General features: G+C 61.5%; 1 protein-coding gene across 1 annotated transcript in view; it reads left to right on the top strand.

Moving 5' to 3' along the window:
- Positions 1-20,476, top strand: part of LOC308631635 (voltage-dependent P/Q-type calcium channel subunit alpha-1A-like) — a gene marked incomplete at both ends in the record, with an annotated part of 113,799 nt that overhangs the window by 51,330 nt on the left and 41,993 nt on the right. Inside the window, 9 exons of the mRNA XM_081263012.1 lie at positions 995-1,443; positions 2,083-2,218; positions 3,449-3,578; positions 6,343-6,402; positions 6,994-7,100; positions 15,625-15,724; positions 17,494-17,654; positions 18,209-18,346; positions 19,895-20,096. Of these exons, the coding sequence (XP_081119138.1) occupies positions 995-1,443; positions 2,083-2,218; positions 3,449-3,578; positions 6,343-6,402; positions 6,994-7,100; positions 15,625-15,724; positions 17,494-17,654; positions 18,209-18,346; positions 19,895-20,096 (1,483 nt within the window). The remainder of the gene's footprint in view (positions 1-994; positions 1,444-2,082; positions 2,219-3,448; positions 3,579-6,342; positions 6,403-6,993; positions 7,101-15,624; positions 15,725-17,493; positions 17,655-18,208; positions 18,347-19,894; positions 20,097-20,476) is intronic.

A 20,476-nucleotide genomic window follows, 5' to 3' on the forward strand; every position in this document is an offset into this window, starting at 1 on the left:
GTTGGGTTGACTTGGTTTGGGTTAGTTTTCTTGGTTTGGTTGGTTGGTTTGGGTTGATTTGGTTGGGTTAGGTTGGTTGGTTTGGTTAGTTGGATCGGCTTGGTTTGGTTGAATTGGTTGATTGGTTTGGTTGAATTGGTTGGGTTGACTTGGTTAGGCTGGTGGGGCAGTGGGATTGGTTGGGTTGGGTTGGTTGGGTTGGGTTGATTTGGTTGGGTTGACTTGGTTGGGTTAGGTTGGTTGTTTTAGTTGGTTTGGTTAGTTGGGTTGGGTTGACTTGGTTGGGTTAGGTTGATTGGTTGGTTGGGTTAGTTGGGTTGGGTTGACTTGGTTTGGGTTAGTTTTCTTGGTTTGGTTGGTTGGTTCGGGTTGACTTGGTTGGGTTGATGTGGTTGGGCTGGTGGAGTAGTGTGATCGGTTGGGTTGGGTTTGTTTGGTTAGTTGGTTTGGTTAGTTGGGTTGGGTTGATTTGGTTGGCTTGGTTGGTTGGGTTGGGTTGACTTGGTTGGGTTAGGTTGGTTAGTTTGGTTGATTGGGTTAGTTGGGTTGGGTTGACTTGGTGGGGCAGTGGGATTGGTTGAGTTGGTTGGGTTGGTTAGTTGGTTTGGGTTGATTTGGTTGGGTTAGGTTGGGTGGTTGAGTTAATTGGGTTGACTTGGTTGGGTTGACATGGTTGGACTGGTGGGGCGGTGGGGTTGGTTGGGTTAGGTTGGTTTGGTTGGTTAGTTTGGTTGGTTTGGTGGTTGGTTAGGTTGGTTGGGTTAGTTGGGTTGGGTTGACGTGGTTGGGCTGCTGCGGCGGTGGGACTGGTGGGTTGGCTTGGTTTGTCGGTTTGGCTATGGCTCTGGGGTGACCCCAGGCGGGTGTGTGCTAGGCAAGCGCCCTGCCACTGAGCCACCCCAGGCCGTCCCTTGCCGGGTCTTGGGCAGGCGCCACCCTGTCCCCACCGTCCTGACTCTGCTGTGGTTCTTTTCCGCTGACCTGCCTTCCTCAGAGAGAACCAGGGCGCCGGGGTCCCTGTGTCCGGCCCCAACCTGTCCACCACGCGTCCAATCCAGCAGGACCTGGGCCGCCAGGACGCGCCGCTGGCCGAGGACATGGACAACCTGAAGAACAACAAGCTGGCCACTGCGGAGCCGGCCAGTCCCCACGACAGCCTGGGCCCCGCCGGCGCGCCCCAGAGCCCCGCCAAGATGGGGAACAGCACAGTCCCTGGCCCCATGCCCGCCCCGGCCGCCAACCCGCACAGCAGCGCCGGCCGCCGGGTGCCCAATGACCCAGGGCCCCCGTCGCACCCTGGCGCCCTCAAGGCCCCCGAGAACAGCCTCATCGTCACCAACCCCAGCAGTGGCCAGGATGCCTCGGCCAGGACCGGGAGGCCCGAGCACACGGCGGTGGACATCCCGCCCCCAGGGCCGCCCCTCAACCACACGGTTGTCCAAGGTGAGCGGCCGCGGGGACCTCGGGGACCTCGGGGATGTCGGACAGGCGCTGCTTCGGCCCAAGGAGCGTCAGTGTCTCAGATATTAGATCCAGATGTCACCATTTCGACCCGCGAACCGTGTTTTCTGAACCGTTAACGAGACGCTCTGCCTTCTTCTCACCCTGGGTCCTGGACGCCCAGTGTCCCCCACGCCCCAGCCTGTCCCCATCTAGTCTGGGCACGTGCCCTGTGCCCAGTAGCCACACAGCGTGGAAAGGGGTGCCATGGCCTGAGCCCATGTCCCCCTAAGTGGGGCCGTTAGCACCCCCTGGGTGCCCCCAGCCTCGGCATGAAGGTCAGGCGGGACAGGGACAGGGCTGACCAAAGCCCCCGAGGAGCCCAGCAGACTCAGGGCCACAGAGTGGCTGGAAACAGGCTTTCTGGGGCCAGGCAGTTGAGGTGTCCCCTCAAGGCTGTGTGACCTGAGGCAAGTCACTGCACTTCTCTGTGCCCCCGTTTCCCTGTCAGTCAGTGGGGATCATGAAGTACCCCCCACAAGGGTCAGTGAGGATGCGGCGACACGCCCCGCCCCTGGGGTGGGCGGGAGCCCAGAGATCCCTGGGAAACCACGGAGGGAGCCCTGGTTCTTGTCCCCACAGTGAACAAAAACGCCAACCCCGACCCACTGCCGAGGAAAGAGGAGGAGAAGAAGGAGGAGCAGGAGGAGCCCGGGGAGGACGGGCCCAAGCCCATGCCCCCCTACAGCTCCATGTTCATCCTGTCCACCACCAACCCGTGAGTAGGCCCGGGGCCCCCGGGAGGGGACGAGGTCCACGGAGCAGAGGGGGAGCCACCCCCCAACACCACCATCAGCCCGGAGTGGCCCGTCCTGAAGTCGTATGAGGTGGACGTTGTCATAGCGCATCCCGAGCTGACCCAGGAAGGTGCCCTGGGCCATCAGGGCTCTGATCAGGCTGCGAGTCAGAGCTTCAGTCACCACCTCTTTGGAGACCCCACTGTGTCCCACTCCGGCATTGGTGACCCTCTGGTCTTCGTGGTCCAGGCCACATTCCAGATGAGAGTTCCCGTCCCACAGCTGATTCTAGGAAGGGAGGGAGGGAGGGAGGGAGGGAGGGACATCTCTGTGACCCATGGGTCCTCAACACCCTTCATCCCCCTTTCTTCAGCCCAGTGTGGGGACCAAGACTTCCAGAGTCGTTAGGAGCCACAGTGTTGTAGGGGCAGACGAGGCCAGGTGCCGAAGACGGCAGGAAACAGTTGTATGTGGCTGCAGCCAGGCTCAGAGGGCGCAGCTTTTGCTGTAATCAATCAATCCCCTGAACCCCGAGTTCAGGGAGTTTCAGAGTTTTCTCCCCAGCATGTCAGGGGAGGGGCCCAGAAGTTCACAGTCTGCAGAAGTTCACAGAAAAGCAGCTTTTTCTTTCACTGTTCTGGGCAAGTTAACTCTTCAAGGACAACACCTGAGAAGGGGAGAGCTTCTTCTCCCCTTTCTTTCCTCCCCCTGCCAGCTGTCACCATGGAGCCCATTTGTAACTTATCTTAAAAATGTAGACATCTCTGTGAAGCCCAGCTCAGGGCCAGAGGCCTTGTTTGCACAGTTCTACAAAGTACTATACTGGATGCGTTTGTGAAAAACTAGTAAGGGGTGTCCAGCACCTGGAGTGCTGGCATCTTCCCGGCCAGTGGCCAAGAAAACAGGGCGACACGAAAATAGGAAGTTTATCTACACTGGACTCTTGCTGCCAGTCCTAAAATCAGCATGGGGAAGAGGGCTTTCTGTGGAGGGAGGGGCCCACTTCAACAGGGTAAACCGGACATGTCTGTGGCTCCCCTTGGGAGGTCTCCCCTGCCTTCTTGGGGTCCTAGGACCCAGAGAGGGCCCTAGGTAAAGGATGGCTTGGTGGGTGTGGCCCTTAGAAGTTAGGGATTTCGAACAGTGCTATGGTAGAAGGCCTGTGATCCTGAGCTCTGAGTGGACCTCTGCACACCATCTGTCCCCAACAGCCTTCGCCGCCTGTGCCATTACATCCTCAACCTGCGCTACTTCGAGATGTGCATCCTCATGGCCATCGCCATGAGCAGCATCGCCCTGGCCGCCGAGGACCCCGTGCAGCCCAACGCGCCCCGCAACAATGTGAGACCCGCCTCACCGTCCCCTTCCTCCTGTAGCCCCAGACTCGAGCCGGGTGGGGCTTGACTGGGGACAGCCTCGGGCACAGCCGTGTCTGCAGGGAGGGGAGGCACATCTCTGAGGGCAAGACGTCCCTGGAGGGGACCACCCGGCTGGGTCCCCTGGTGGGGGTGGCGGGGACAGGACAGGATCATGCTCTGCCTGGAATGGAGGGGGCCAGGGGCTGAGCCGGGTTGACTTAGAGGTGCCCTCTCAAAAGCCAGCTCTCCCCGTGGAGTCTCCCACGAGGACATGAAGCTTTGGAGAAAGGATGGGCTGGGAGGAGCCCGAGGGTGAGGCCGGGAGAGGAGAGGCCAAGGGGAGGCCGGGGCAGAAACAGCCCAAACTTTTACTTTTGGAGAACAGAACCCTCCGGGGTCCAGGGTCTGCTAAGCCCCGTCCACCCGGCCCCTGGCTGTGTGTGTGCCCAACCCCGGGCCCAGCTGCCTGAGCTGCCCAAGTTGGACATCCGTTGGATGGGCGGGCAGTCGGTCGGTCGTCCAGTCTGTCTGTCCTCCAGTCTGTCTGTCCTCGTAGTCTTTGGAGATGCTGGAGACTGGACCTAGGGCATTCGGCCTGGGCCCAGCCCCAGCCCCACGCTGTCTTTATTTAGAGTCAGGGTCTCACTGAGTTGCTTAGGGCCTCACCGTTGCTGAGGCTGCCTTTGAACTCCCGATCCTCCTGCCTCAGCCTCCCCAGCCGCTGGGATGACAGGTGCGGCCAGGGTGCCGGCCACCGCCTGGCCACCGTGACTTATCTAATCCCGGCAAAGCCCTCTCCAGGTGACCCCAACTGATGAAGGAGGGGTCAGACCCAGAGAGTGGGAGACAAAGAGGGAGCAAGTGACCATCCTGGGTCACCCTGGAGATCTGCCAGTCAGAAGTGAGCCCTGGCCCTGGTGGAGAGGGGCAGCGGCTCACCTCATGGGTGGGGCACCTCCTGGGGCCCTGGCCTGTCCCCTCCGCTCCCTGCCCAGACCCACAGTCGCCCTCCTCACCCGCCGGCGGAGGCTGGGGCTCATGGGCTCATGCTAAGTAGGTGAGTGCCCAGGGCGCGGCTCGGAGGCCTCGCTGGCTTTCCCTGCCCCCCCCCCCCCCCCGCCTGGCGCCCCGAGGCCCGCGGGCGGAGGGAGGGAAATCAGAAGGCAGCGGAGGCTGTGCTGGGTCCTGGCCGGACCCGGCAGCCCTCCAGGTTCCCTCCTGCTCCTAGTTCCCGGGCCTCCCAGCTGGCAGGGCAGGTGACGCAGGGGCTGCAGAGAGCCTGCTGGGGCCCCCGGCCAGCACCCCGCCCAGCCCGCAGCGGGAGTTCGGGTCCTCAGAGGCCCACGGTGACCCCTGCCTGGCCAGGAGGGCCGAGGGCGCAGGGCGCAGCTCCGCAGGGTGGGCGGGGCCAGGATTCCTGTTGCCCCTGGCGGCGCCCAGGACCATCGCCCCACCGTGGGGACCGCCCAGCTCAGCAGCCCGGCCCCTCGCGCCCGCACCCTGGTGGCAGCCACACCCGGGACATGATATCAGAGCGGCTCCTGCAGGCCCGACCCCAGCTGCTCGGGCACCCACTCAGCAAGCACCCTTGAGCGCCTGCTGTATGCCTGGCCCTGCACTAGGAGCTGCAGCAGCCACATGGGGACTATCTCTGCAGGACTGATGTGGGGGACAACGGGATGATTGATACCATAACAGACAGCTCCCTGGGAAAGGATGAGGGGTGCGGGGACAGGATTCCAAGGCCGGGAGGTGGCATTGTAGACAGGTAGCCGCCGAAAGCCTCGCCGGGAAAGCCATTCCCAGCCAAGCATGGAGGAGGGGGACCCCACAGGATGCAGGGAAGGGCGTTTCAGGCAGAGGGAACAGCCTGTGCAAGGGCCCTGGGGTGGGATCCAGGAGGCAGGAGGCCAGGAGCAAGGGAAGGGTGGAAGCAGGGCACCGTGTCCCTGGGGAGGTGACCAGAAAGTCGTGCAGAGCCGCCAGACCAGCAGGAAGACTGGACTTCATCCCAGTAGCGGGAGCCAGGAAGGGGCGAGAGCCTGACGCAGGTGTTCACCGGCGCCCTCCGGTGGCCGTGTCCGGTAATTACCAGGCCCTTAAGTGCACCATTGGTCAGGCCACACCCTGGGTCACCACCAAGCGGGGCTGTGCGCGGTGGAGAGAGAGTCAGGGCTGAGGGTCGGTGATCATCCAGGCAGAAACTGGTCGAGGCTGAGACAGTGGGGCGGGCGGACGAGAATCACCCACCCTGGTGAGAGCGTGGCCATGGGACACAGACGGTGACAGCAAGCAGCCGGGTGAGCCCCAGTGCTTAGGAGACACCACATGGAAACAAACCTTGCCCAGAGACCCAGCGGAACCAGGACGCAGTGGGGACAGGATCCAGTTACCCCTGAACTTGTCCAGGGCCCCCTCAGCACACATAGAGATTGGGGCAAATATACAAGGCCCCTGGATGCTGGCCTCGGTGCCCGCCGTCCTCACAGAGGGATTCCATGGGATTTGCTGCCATCTGCTGGAAAGTCTCATTCACAACCTACAAATCTAGGGGTGGGAGGGGCTTTTGTGCAGTGCACGCCCTGCCCAACCATATATGACAGATACGCTTCCTCTGGGTGGAAACTCTGCTCCTTGGGGACTTTGCTGGGGGGTCTCACAGACCAATAGGCAATTGCAGTATTTACAGGGGTCGGTCTCTGCTGGAGCAGGTCGGTGATCCCTGCCCTCTTCATGCCCCCCTGCAGGTGCTGCGATATTTCGACTACGTTTTCACTGGCGTCTTCACCTTTGAGATGGTCATCAAGGTGAGCGCGGGGACAGCCGCCAGCGCCCCGCGGGGTTCTGAGCCCCCAGGACCCTCCGGGTGCAGACGGCTTCCCTGAGGCCTGGACGTGGTGCATGTGACCGAGGGGCGGCCACGAGAGTCGGGAGAGGGGCAGGGATGGGAGAAGGGCGACTGCGACACCTGGAGGAGCCGCGCAGGGGGCGGCCAACCGCGGGGCTCTGCGCCCGGGGAGGGGGGGTGCTGGGCTGGGTGTGCGCCGGCGCCCTCTGGCGGCCGCGAGCAGGACAGACCTGAGGGCGGGCGGACCTGGAAGCCCGCGCAGGTCCCTGGTGGACCCTGCGGGTGGCACCGGCTTGGTGGCCTAGGAGTGGACAGACTCCTGGGGGTTGGGAAGGCAGAGCCCCCAGGGCTGGCTGAGGACCCGATCGAGGGGCAGCCCAAGGTCTGGAACCAGCGAACCCTCGCTGCCTGTCACCGGGTGGGGCCTCCGCCCCCCACGCAGGGCCCTCTCTCCTGCCCCAGGCTGCAGGGGGAGGTCCGTCCACCTGCCCCCTGCACTTTCTCCCGCGGGCCGCAGGGGCCGAACCTCAGCGCCTGCTCTTCCCCGCAGATGATCGACCTGGGGCTTGTCCTGCACCAGGGCGCCTACTTCCGCGACCTCTGGAACATTCTGGACTTCATAGTGGTCAGTGGGGCCCTGGTGGCCTTTGCCTTCACGTAAGTCCCCACCCGAGGCCTCCGCTGGCCTCCTGGCCCCCATCCTCAGCCTGAGACCACCTGCTGGCTCAGGGGACCTGCTCTCAGGGCGTAGAGATGGGGCGCGTGGGCTCTGGGTGGCGGGAGGTGCCGCATGTCACCAGGAGGAGCTTCCACTGGCTTTGTGCACGTCAGGGAGAGAGAAGGAGCGGGCATCCCCCTTCTCCTCCTCCCACGGCAATGGCCCGCCACCGGCCTCCTGCCGTGCTGCAGGACATCTCATCTCCCCTCTGCTCCGCGAGCCCCCCAGAACCTCTCTCTTTGGGGTGCCCCTGAAAAGACAATCATGGATGAGTGTGCATGACATCCCACCCCGTGCCTGAAGGCCCCGTGCCTGTCGACCGATGGCCCTGTGTCTTCCCTGTCTCCTGGCAGGCCTAGGACCCTCCGCCCTCCGCAGGGCTAGATTATGGCACCTCCAAGATGGTGCCCAGGGGCTGGGCAGCCCTTCCAAGATGCCACCATGGCGCTTAGTACCCACTCCAAAATGGCACCTGATGAGTTCCGGGCAGCCATTTCAAGAGGCACCCTAGAGCCTAAGGTGTCCAAGTTCTGGGCTGTTCCAAAATGGCACAAGTTCTAGATAGCCATCTCAGGATGTCGCCCAAGAACTAAGTGACCATGGTTCCAATTCTGAGCATCCGTTCCGAGATGGTAGCCCTTAGGTCCATTCCAAGACTCGGCTGCCCCGAGTCCTGGGCAGCCATTCCAAATGACTCCCAAGCTAGATACTCATCTCAAGATGGTGCCCAAGGGCCGCGCAGCCATTCCAAGGTTTGGCTCCTGAGTTCTAGAACCTAAGTTCTAGGTGACCATTCTACTAGATGGCCCCCGAGTTCTGGGTGGACGTCCCAAACTGGTACCCAAGTTCTACCTGGCCATTGAAATGGTACCTAAGAACCAAGTGGCCACTGCAAGATGGCCCCCGAATTCTGGGTAACCGTTTCATATGGCACCCTTGGGCTCAGTTACCACCCCAAAATGCCACCTGATGTCTGGGAAGCCATTCCAAGATGGTCCCCAGGAGCTGAGCAGCCACTGCCAGGTGGCACCTGAGTTCTGGGTAGGCACCTCCAGGTGACACCCTGATTCTGGACATGCATTCCAAGATGGTGACCACGAGCTGACCAGCCAGCAGCCCTCTGGGCCTGTGGTCAGCCTGCACCCCTCGTGCTGTAGATGCTTGAACAAGTTGGAGATCTCCCGACTCCAACACGGGGACACATCCCGAGGCTCTGGGGGACCCTTAGGTCCCCGGTAGCCATCACAGTGGATCAGCCCCAGAAGGGAGGGTCTGGCCAGGGTGGGAGCCCCTCTCTCCAGACTCCCCCGTGCCTCGTCTCCTCGTTCCCTTCTCGGCAGGTGCAGGGGTCCCCCGAGTGGCTCCTGGCCAGACAGGAAGGGCTGGGCTTGTGAGAGGACAGGACAGTGGCCATTTCCGGCTTAAGGCGAAAGTGGGCCTCGCTGAGGTTCTTCCCTGGAAACAGGATGGGGTCAGAGGACCAGGAGGTCGCCAGGGGGTCAGGACGCCCCAGCGCGGGGCAGAGGCACACGGTGTCCCTCTCCTGGCCACAGGCCACACCGCCCACTCCTCTCCTCTTCCTTTGTTCTCCCTCTGCCCACCCTCTCCACCTTTCTCCTCCCCCCTCCCTCCCTCCCTCATTTTAAGGCCATGACTTACTGGACAGCCAGAGCAAAGAGGGGGAAAAGCAATAATGACAATAATCAGGAAGTTGAGCTACAGTATCATTAAGATGCTCTGGAGGAGACCAAGTCACTAAATGCACAGCAAATTAGGGGAGAAAGGTTGCCACCAAGGAGACAAGGAGTTGGTGTCCTTAATATATAAAAAACCACCACAAATCAAGAAGAAAGACTGAAGCACAATAGATAACAAAGGATGCAAACAGAAATGGCATAGAACGCTGATGACTGACGCAAACCCAGGGAACGTAAGATACAAACAAGATACAACTTGTCTCCTGTGGGTGAGCAGCACTTTAAAAGATATATATACTTTTGGGCAATACGTAGTGTCCATGAGAATGTGATGAAATGTGGCCCCATGTCCCTCCCCCATGTATGTTAGCAGGACCCCCAGGGTCTCTGGTAGGTCCCCTGGCAAGACCCTGAGAAAATTCGGATTCCAGGAAGTCAGAACGTTGTACCAGGCTCAGCCCAGAGAGCCATGTCTAAGGAAGCCACCTGCAGGTCCCAGCCCAGCCCTGCTGCCCCCTCCACCGGCAGCTCCCTTCCCCTCCCCCTCCTTCTTCTCCCCCTCCCTCCCTTCTCTTTCTCTCCCTCCTCCTCCTCCCCCTCTCTCTCTCTGCCCCTCCCCCTCGTCTCTCCCCTCCTCTCTTTCCCTCTCTCCCCCTCCCTCCTTCTTCTCCCCTCCCTCTCTTTCCCTTCTTCTCCCCTCCACCTCCCCCTTTCTCTCCCTTCCCTCCTCCCTCTCCCCCTCCCTCCCTTTCCCTTCCTCTCCCCCGCCCTCTTTCCCCTCCCCCTCCCTTTCCCTTCCTCTCCCCCGCCCTCTTTCCCCTCCCCCTCCCTTTCCCTTCCTCTCCCCCCCCCCCGCCCTCTTTCCCCTCCCCCTCCCTTTCCCTTCCTCTCCTCCTCCCTCTTTCCCCCCTCCCTCCTCTGCCTGCCTCCCTCCCCTCCCCCTCCCTCTCTTTCCCTTCCTCTCCCCCTTCCTCTCTACCTCCCCTTCCCTCCTCCCCCTACTTCCCTCTCCCCCCTCTCTCCCCCTCCCCCTTTCTTTTACCCACTCCTCCCCCTCCCCTCTCTCTTTCCCTTCCCCTCCCCCTCCCCCTTTCCACTTCCCTCTCCCCCCTCCTCCTCCCCTGCCCCTCCCCCTCCCTATGCTCCTCCCACCCCCTGTGGTCACCCTGAGCTGTGGCCTGGGGAAGGCCAATACTCTGTCCTCATCTGGCAACAGGAGACATGTCCCCAGGCAGAGCCCAGACGGGAGGACCAGCTCAGGCCTCAGCCACAGGTGGCCTTGGGAAGGGTCTGTGTCAGCCCCAAGGGCTCAGGATGCAGCAGCTCAGGAGACGGGGTGGGGTGGGTGGGACACACACTGCTGGGTGCTGGTCTCGCCCTCTGCGCACAGGCCCCGGGCTGAGCCTCGGCTCACCCACTCTGTCCTCCACACCAGGGACCCTGCTGCTGCCCGCCACGTCCCCTTCCCAAGCTGACCCCGTTTCTGCAGGGGGGCTGCAGAGGACCCAGCACCCTAGCCATGGTCGCTCTCCCGGGCCGGGTGTACCAAGGCTGCGTCCAGGTCTGCAGGCTGGGAACCTCACTTTAAAGCAGATCCGATCTGCTCAAACAGGTGTCAGGGGCTGGGCAGAGCAAGAGCTGGTCCCACGCAGCCCCACAGTGAGAACGAGGAGGAGGAAGAGGGTCCCACCAGGGCCTCAGGGTTGCACAGACTCGGCCCCTTGATGAACGGACTGTTAGACTCTCTGAAGTGCAGTCATGCTTCACTTATGATGGGGACACAGGGTGAGAAACGCATCCCAAGATGTTTCTGTCACTCTGCAAACATTATGAAACAAACTTACACAAACTAGCCCCTGCCCTGTCCCTGGGGGTCATAACCTGTTGGGCCACCTGGGCCAGGTGTCTTTACCCAGAGCTCAGCTGTGTGCAGTTGTTGAAGGGCATCCAGAATTGCCTGTAGCTCACAGAACGAGCACCTGCACCAGGCTTGGTGGCACAGGTCTGTGATCCCAGGAGGCTGAGACCCGAGGATCACAAGTTTCAAGGCCAGCCTCCATACTTTAGTGAGACCCTGTCTCAAAACTTAAAAAAAAATAATAAATAAGAAGGAAAGAAAGGAAGAAAAAAGAAATCTGGACATGTCTGAAGTGGAGAGCACTTGCCCAGGGGCCTGAGACCCTGAGGCCACTCCCCAGCACCCAGAGGGGGAACACAAAGCCACCTGCACCCTTGAAAGGCCCTGTTTAAAACTTTTTTAAATCATTCCTGTGCAAAGAAAGGTCAGGACAGGGATGCCAGGCCCTCCCCTGGGCCTTGACAGGTTTGCAGATCTCGCAGGAAGTGGGAGCATGAGGTTTTAAGCATTCTGGCAAGTGCCAGGAATTCTCTAGAATATAGCTTCATAGCGATGAGCGCCCCACAGGGGGCACCTTAAAACCAGGACAGTGGGTGACAGTGGGCGGGAGAGGAGGCCGAGGCCCCGCCCCTCAGCCCCGCCCTCCTCCCTGCTGAGTGTGCCTGGCGCAGCTGGCTGGGCACCTTGATCAAGCCACTCCTGCATACCCGAGACCCAAACCTCCAAACAGCCAGAGCAGGAGCCCTCGAGCTGCTGCTGCCTCGTTCCCAAAGTCGCCCCCTGGCCGCAGGTTTCTGACTTCCTTTGCCTGAGGCGTGTGGCCCTGTGAGGACTCTGTCGTCCTTTCTTGTCATCCCGTGCGGCTCTTCTCTCGGGTCTTCTGCTGTGTGTCCATCTGCTCACAGAGAGGGCAGGACACCCCAGCCCTGGGCCAGCCTCCTCTCCTAGGACAGGCTCCCGCGTCCAGCTGCTGTTGGACGTGCAGGTCTCTGAGTGTCCTCATTCCTCGTGTTCCCCTGGCTAGGGACCCTGGGCTGGAGGGCAGGAGAGTCGCCCGGGTGCAGCCTTGACCCCCGGGGGGCTGGGGAGGGACACAGACTCAGCGACAGAGCTGACCGCGAGCTCCCGGCCCACAGACGAGACCCAGGACCCCGGGAGCCGGGCTGCAAGGAGGAGGCTGCCCCTGGCTCTTCGGCCATGGTGGGTCGAGGCAGGGACCCCTCCCAGTGCTGTGACTGTGGCCCATCTCTGTGTGGGAGACGCCGTGGGTCCCCCGAGGGTGTGTCGAAGCCTCCTGCCCGTCTCCACCCTCCTGCCCGCTCCTGCCCTCTGCTGTGTGTGGTGTGTGTGTCCCTCATCACTGACCAGCCATGTCCATGTGACCACCATGAACGCACCATTTCACCAGCCCTGGGCCAGTGTGTCCCGCTCTGTGCCCATGCATGGGGCAGCCGGCTGACATTCCTCGGCAGCTGGCAGATCATCATCCCACCCTCGCTGCCAAGGGTCCATCTGGTGCCGCCACTCGTCCCCCAGGGCAGGACCACGGGCCGTCCCAGCTGGCACAGCACCCTGATCAAGCTGCTCCTGCATCCTTAGGAGCTGCGCTTCCAGGAAGCCAAAGAGGAGCCCTCAGGCTATCTGCCCCTCCCAGGAGGGCACCATTTTTCTTATATCTGATGAAACAGAGGAACATCAGAGCTCCAGATAACGCACCTGGGTTTGAATCTCCACCTGCCACTTCCTGGCTGTGTGCCCTTGGGAAATCAGTCTCCCTCTCTGGGCTTTAGTTTCCTCATCTGGAAAATTGGCATAATGGTGCCATCTTCCTGCAGGCAAGTGCGGTGACATTCAGAAGACTTGGTCAATAGTTGAGGCTAACATTTCTGTCACCGGATGCCTCCTAGTCGTGAAAGTAGAAGCTACACAATCGCACGTGTGTCACTTAATTCTCAAGTGCTGAACCCTGAGGACCCTGTGCTTTGGAGAGGGCAGCAGAAACTTCAGAAGCCTCTCCCTTTTAAAGTCAGCAGGTTTTTGTTTCATTTTAAGGGTCTCCCTGTGCTGCCCAGGCTGGCCTTGATCTCCTGGGCTCAGGAGACCCCCCTGCCCCAGCCTCCCTCGGAGCGACCACAGGCCCCTGCCCTGACGTCTGGAGGCAGAACGGCCTAAACACCTACCAACGGCCCCGGGGCTCCCGCATCCCTCGCGCCCTGCCCTCGTCCAGCCTGGTGGTGCCAGAGTGGACTCAGGCCCGAGGGATGCTGCAGACCCAGAACCGGCCTCGGGCTGCCCCAGGCTGGCCCTGAGACTGAGCCTGGTTCCAGGGCGGTCCTGGAGGGTGCGGCCGGTGCAGAGGACCCTGAGGGTGGCCTCTGCTGACCTGTGACTCCAAGGCCGCGGGGCACACTGGAGGCCACTGTCGGTGTCACAGATGAGGACCGCCAGGCAGAGGCAGGCGGAATTCAAACCCAGGTCCTTCCCCCAAATTCTGCCCCTTGAAGAGGCTCCCACAGCCCCTGGCAGTGACCTTGACAGCTCTGGGGCGTCCTGCCGCTGGGACAGACTGGGACGGACTGGGCCTGCCCAGGGTGGGGACCGGGGGAGGGGCTTCCATGGAAGGATGGAGCCCAGGGTCAGAGCCAGAGCCCGGGGGGCTGCCCCTCGGCCCAGGGGGCTGGGACGCCCAGGTGTGGCCAGTGTGTGTTCTGAGGCCGCTCATGATCTGTCTCTCCCTCCAACGCCACCTCGCCAGGAGCAGCACACGGTAAAGTCTCTCGCTCTCTGTCTCTCTCGCTCTCTGTCTCTCTCGCTCTCTGTCTCTCATTCTCTGGGTCTCTTCCGTGGCCTGTGTCCTTGCTGCTGTCCTGTCTATGGAGGTGACCAGAACCTGCTCCCGAGGGCCACAGCCACGACCCGCCGGTTCTTGCAGAGACCACACAAGGCCAGGGGTGTCCTCCGGGGTCCAAGCTCAGCAGGGCCAGGGAGCCGGGGCAGGGCGGCCGTGAGAGCCACGAGGGTCCCCAGGACCCCGGAGGGAGCAGGCGCTGGCTCTAGGGGGCATGTGCCCTGCCCAGTGGCCCACACCTAGAATCCCAGTGGCTGGAGGCTGAGGCAGGAGGATGGCGAGTTCGAGGCCAGCCTCAGCCACTCATACCAGGTGGCCGGCCTGAGCCAGAGACCTGCGCTGTTGCACCTGTGTCCGGTGCTTCCTCCAAAGGGAGCCGGTGGGTGCCAGGGGCTCCTCAGCCCTCGGCGGCTCCTCTAAGTAGTAAGGCCCCAAAGCCACCAAGGAGTAACCGGGTGCTGGATTCTGTGTCCTGCTCTGCCCCGATCCCCCCCCCCCGTGGCTGCCCCCACGGACTCGAGGCTCCCGTGCGGGATGCAGCCCCGCGCTCATGAGGGGACCTGGGTTTAAACCACGGCCCCGAGCTGCAGGCCCAGGCGGCCCCTGGGTCCCTGAGAAACAAGAGGGGGGAGCCCGAGGGAGCAGATAGCGGGAAAGACCCTCTCGCGCTGCATGCCCTGGCGCCGGGCTGGGGCCCTGGAGCCCGGAGGTCGGGGTCTGCAGCCCGACTCCGACCTGAACCCCATGTCAGGGGCAAGTGAGGGGTGGGGAGAAGAACCCGGTGACATGGAGAATGGCCACGGGGGAGGTCGCAGCCCGGTGGAGGGTTTGAGGAACCTTCTGTCCCGAGGCTGAGACACTCCCCAAATGGCCCCAGAGGCTGCCTGAGCCGGAGGCAGGGAGGCAGGACAGGGAGGCCAGGTGGGCCCAGGGTGCACGGAAAGGTAAGTGGGCACAGGTTTCCAGGAGCCCTGAGGGCCACACCTGGAAGTCACTTGCTCTTCTGAGAATTCAGAGGCCCCAGCAAGCCGGCCACCCTCGTTGGCCACTGGTACAGAAAAGAGGGAAGAGGAGCCGGGCGCAGTGGCGCTTGGCTCAGGAGGCTGAGGCAGGAGGATCTCAAGTTCAAAGCAGCCTCAGCCACAGCAAGGTCCTAAGCAACTCAGTGAGCCCCTGTCTCTAAATAAAATACACAACAGGGCTGGGGACGGGGCTCAGGGGTCGAGTGCCCCTGGGTCCAATCCTTGGTACCAAAAAAAAAAAAAAAAAAGATGGAAGAGGAGACCCAGGCCGGGGGAGAGGGCGGGCAGGGAGGGATGGGGGTGGGTCTGACCTCAGAGGGTGGCCAAGAGGGACCGGGACGTTCAGGCCGTGACCTCAGGGGTGCAGATGAAGGACAGGTGGTTGAGCACGGCCTCCGGTTCTGACTTGGTCACCTGGGTCAGTGCCATCGACAGCCTGGGCCACCCAGCGCCGTCCTCTGGAGTCTGAAGGGTGGTGGCCGAGGGTGTGGTGTCTCTGGGTGGCACGCGAAGGCCCCAGCTGCTCTGCTGTCACCTCCCTGGCAGAGAGGGCTCGGGTGCCGGGGAACCAGGCGCGACCCAGCAGCTGGGAGGGCAGCGGCTGCCCCCGTGGGCCGGGGACGCGGAGAGGGCCTGGGCCTGAGGGCCACTTTAAATGCCCCCCGTCCTGCTGGACGGAGGGGACGCCCGTCTGCTCAGAGCCCCCAAGACGGTGGCTAAGTGACACTCTGGCCACCAGACCCCAGGCCAGGCGCTTTCTAGAAGTGGCCACGCAAGCATTCGGGGCTGGGGCAGCGGGCGCCCCGTGCCGGTCCGGGGGCCACTCGGGGCACCTGCTCAGGTCCGGCCAAGCGGCAGAGCCTTCAGCAGACCCCGGAAATAAAGCCACAAGACCCAGTGCTCGCGGCTCCCTGAGCAGGGAGTGGGAAACGAGCCCCGCGGGGAAGGGGAGGGTGGGAGCGCCCGGAGCTGGGGCCTCCCGCCTCCCAGCCTGACACCCAGCCTCTCTTCCCTTCTCCCCCTCACATCCGTCCACAGTGGCAATAGCAAAGGGAAGGACATCAACACCATCAAATCTCTCCGAGTCCTCCGGGTGCTACGACCTCTGAAAACCATCAAGCGGTTGCCAAAGCTCAAGGTGAGACTGGGGCCCGCAGGGAGGGGGCCGTCAGGTGGCCGTGTACAGTTGAACAAGTCACGCACTGCTCAAAACCACCACCACTGATGGAAGGAGCCGCTGGTAAAGCTCAGCACTGCCCTCATCTAGGGGTCTGGGTGTTACTACAGATGGCCTGCAGGTGGCGGTGAAGGGCAAGACCTAACGCCTCCGGGTGTGATTTCCCACCAGGTGAAATGTGTTGCCCTCAGGGTCCCTTTCCCTCATCCTCACAGGGTGTCCCGTGGGTGACGGGCACAGCCCTGGTCAGGGCAGCAGGAAGCTGGGTTTCCGGTCGTACATGACCTCTTACCTGCCTGGTCTAGGCCCCCAGACCCCTGTTCCAAAACAGCCAGACCCCACATTCCCAAAAGCTCCCTGTTCCAAAAAAAGATGGAAAACAAACCCTAGCATTCCAACAACTGCTGTGCCACCCAAGGGCCACCAGTATTCTCTCGATATGTCAGGCCGGCCACTGGCTTCCCATCAAGCCAGTTTATCAATTTTACTTAAGAGAATTTACTTTGAAAGGAAGTACGGCCTCACCTCTCTCAAGTTCCAGAACCCACTCTCACAGAAGGTAAAATGCGTATCTGTTGGAAGAAAATAAGACCCTGCCATTAAAACGTAGCCAAGGACGGCTGTGCCAGCGGCCCTGAGCCTGCTGTGGGCCCGGGTTGGAGAGAGTGACCAGGGAAGACGTTCACCCCGAAGTCGGAGCAGCGCCCCGGCACTGAGGAGGATGGGGAGGAGGTTGTGACCCGAGGTTCAGCCTCATCCAAACCGGCCTCTGATGTCCCCTCCGGAGGCAGCACCCTGGGGAATTTGGAATCTGTTGATGGCGTCCCTTCTTGGCTCGGTGACAACCAGAGGGACTGTGGCTGCCCTTTGGGGTCAGGGCTGGCATGGGGATGCTCCTCCCGGGGCAACTGGGGACCCTGCCTCTGTGTCCCACGAGGCTGTGGCAGCCCCTGGTGCCTTTGAGGTGGAACCGGCATTGCCCTGAGGAGCTGGGGCGAGGCCGGGAGAGCGCTGGGGCCGAGCTGCCGGGGGTGGGCCCTGGCTCCTGGGGAACACAGAGGGAGTCCATCTTGCATCATGCGCACAAGGTCACCTCAAAATCCAGAGAGCCCCTGACTGCCCGGGAGGAAGGAGGGAGGAGGCCACGAGTCCAGGCACCAGGAGGCGGGGCTGTGGTGACAGGAACACAGAATTGACAGGCTGAGGCCTCTCCAGTGAGGATCCTCCCCTGGTCCTGAAGAGCCCCCACGCCAAATTGGAAAGGCCCTGGAAAGGGGCAGCCGGCCCAGGGGTTCAGACGCATGGAAACCCAAGACCGAGGCTGGGTGTTGGTGGTGCCCACCTGTGACCCCAGCGACTCAGGAGGCTCAGGCAGGAGGATCCCAAGTTGGAGGCCAGCCTCAGCACCTTAGCAAGACCCTGCCTCAAAAAGAGCTGGGGACGTACCTCAGTGGCAGAGTGCCCCCGGTTCCACCTTCAGTGCCAAAGAGAAGGGGTTGGGGGGACACCCGAGACTAGAGAGTAGCAGCTCCAACACTTCCGCCAGCCAGGTGACCCTCCCTGAGTGACTTGGGCCTGACCTCCCTCTGTATCTGCAAGGGACTGGCCCAAGATGCCCCTCAGATACCAAACTCCCTAAGGGAGCTGGGCGTCCCGGGCGTCCCTGGGTGGCGACCGCAGGAGCGCTGTGCGCCCCCGGTGGCTGGCGCGCTCACGCCCCTCCGCCGCAGGCCGTGTTCGACTGCGTGGTGAACTCGCTCAAGAACGTCTTCAACATCCTCATCGTCTACATGCTCTTCATGTTCATCTTCGCCGTGGTGGCCATGCAGCTCTTCAAGGGCAAGTTCTTCCACTGCACCGACGAGTCCAAGGAGTTCGAGAAGGACTGCTGGTGGGTGTCCCTCCCCAGGCAGCCCCCGGAGTGGGCACCCCGGGGACAGGAATAGGCTCTTGGGCCTGAGCCTGGGGATGAACCCAGGGCGGCTGCAGGATCAGTGGGAGCCGCTCCGCCTCTCGGTGACCTCTTAGCAAGACTCAAAGAGACTCAGGGAGACCCTGTCTCTAAATAATACATGAAAAGGGCTGGGGAGGTGGCTCAGGGGTCAAGTGCCCTGGGTTCAATCCCGGGACTGCACAATTTTTAATTAAATATAATAAAAAGGGCTGGGATGTGGCCCCGTGTGGAGCAGCCCTGGTTCCAGCCCAGCACCGAGAACCAACACCACCAGGTGTGACTTGGGAGCTGGCCTTTCCCTGGTGCAGGGTGGGGACATCTCCAGGCATCCTGGTCCCCATCTGGACCCACGTACAGCCCCCCCAGAAAGCGCAGGAGGAGCCATCGGGGTCACTGCTTCTGGGCTGGTGTCCCCCTTCCTCCTCCTGTCCCTGGGGGCCCAAGCCGAGTCCCGTCCCGTCCCGACTGGCTCACGGCCCCCCCCTCGGCAGCGGCAAGTACCTGCTCTACGAGAAGAACGAGGTGAAGGCCCGGGACCGGGAGTGGAAGAAATACGAGTTCCACTACGACAACGTGCTGTGGGCCCTGCTGACCCTCTTCACCGTGTCCACGGGAGAAGACTGGCCACAGTAAGTGACCCTCGGGCAGGGCTCGGAGGGTGGGGCTCAGGGGGAGGGGCTCGGAAGGCGGGGCTGTGGGTGGGGCTCGGAGGGCGGGGCTCAGGGTGGGGCTCGGAGGGCGGGGCTGTGGGTGGGGCCCGGAGGGCGGGGTTCGTGGCAGGGCTGGGGGCGGGGTTCGTGGCAGGGCTGGGGCGGGTCTCGGTGGGCGGGGCGGGGGCGGGGATTCAGGCAGGGTTCCTGGGCAGGGCTCGGAGGGCAGGTCGCCCACCTCCCGAGACAGGAGGGACATCACCCAGCCCCCCCTGAATGTGCCCCTGCAACTGGGGACTGCACACTGCACAGAAGGGCCCCACGGGGCAGGTTCGCCCACCTGTCCCCGTGATGAGGTGGGGATGTCACTGGGCCAGGGTGACACTCTCACCCAGGCCGGGCCAGGACCAGAGTGAGAGAGGAAAAGCCGATCGTGCAAGCCCGGGTGGACCCTGTCTTTATTTAAATTTTGGTATTTGGCCCAGTGGTGGCGCGCCTGTCATCCCAGCAGCTGGCGAGGCTGAGGCAGGAGGATCCCAAATTCAAAGCCAGCAACTTAGCGAGACCCTGTCTCAAAATAAAAAAAATTTAAGAAGGGCTGGGGAGGTGGCTCAGTGGTCAAGTGGCCCTGGGTTCAACCCCTGGAACCATGATATGTGGCTTACGGTGGACTTTGTGAAATTCATTTTGATGTTTTTAAATGTCACAGATTTTTTTTTATCTTAACCTCTTGTATTTTGGGAGCCCCCATAATTTGTGTCCAAAGTAAATGTGTCTCCCTCCTCACCCCTGGCCTAGTCCTCCCAGAGGACTTGGGAAGGCCAGGATGAAGGCTGCAGAGTCTGGCATGTGCTGTCAGCACCTTTATCCCCAAGCCCACTTTGAATGAATTCTTAAAGACACCCCTTGGACAGCCTTTAGTCCCACCTGTCAGAGAACCATTACAGTATACTTAATGATTTTGTTTGAATAAGGCACCTAATAGTGACCTTCCAAAAAAATATATCATCTTGCACGCGTGAGCCTGTCACATCTACTCTTTGAAGGTGTGGCTTAAACAGAATTCTTAAGCAGTGCACCCCCTTTGCAACTGTACAGGGCTTCCGTGCACATATGTGTTCCCCACATGTCACACCTTCTCAGCACCCACCAACACTGTGCTTAAAAACTACCCCCCCAACATGACAAACTCCTGCCCCTGTGACTCCCTACTTGTTCCCATTCATTACTGTTAACTTGGTTTCAAATCCCAACGTGACTGCTCCTGAGTAGGTGCCTTCCACGAGTCCCTTTCGTTGCTGAGCCTTGGCTCCCCATGTGCAGGAGGACGCCAGTAATGACCTCCCTGAGACGGTCACTGGGAAAATAAATCAAGCGTTGAAAATCCCTCCCGGCACATCATCGGCCCTAGATCCGCGGCAGGTGAGATGGGGCCACCATCAGCCTTTCAAGGATCAGGGGCTTCCTCTTCCTGTCCCGCCCACCCTCACCCTCCCGCCCTCTTCGTCCCTCCACCATGCCACGCAGGGTCCTCAAGCACTCGGTGGATGCCACCTTCGAGAACCAGGGCCCCAGCCCGGGGTACCGCATGGAGATGTCCATCTTCTACGTGGTCTACTTCGTGGTCTTCCCCTTCTTCTTTGTCAACATCTTTGTGGCCTTGATCATCATCACCTTCCAGGAACAGGGGGACAAGATGATGGAGGAGTACAGCCTGGAGAAAAACGAGGTGCCGTCCCCTGCGTCCTGTGGAAACTGTCACACACACCCAGGACCCCACTTCTGGGGGCACCTGGGGACCGAGGGCAGCCCTGCTGGGGTTTCCAGAGGAAAACACCCCTCACTGTATCGGTCAGTTCAGACCAGGGCCCGCTGCAGTAACGAGCAACCCCGGGCATTTTCAAAGGCGCTGACTTCTTGCTCATGTCCCGTTGCCTGTCCGAACCGTGGGTGGCTCTTCTCCATGACATCTCTAGTCCTGTCCCGGGCTGGTACGGAGGCTTCAGCGCCCAGCAGGAGCAGGTGCAGCCCAGCTCTCGAGGCTGGGCCCTGAGTCGTGCCCCATGTTCTTGAGCTCGAGGGAGCCCCAAGTCCGTGTCGGACGTCAGG

The sequence above is a fragment of the Spermophilus citellus genome (genome assembly GCF_964194105.1).
Source record: "Spermophilus citellus genome assembly, chromosome: 12".
Lineage (NCBI taxonomy): Eukaryota > Metazoa > Chordata > Mammalia > Rodentia > Sciuridae > Spermophilus > Spermophilus citellus.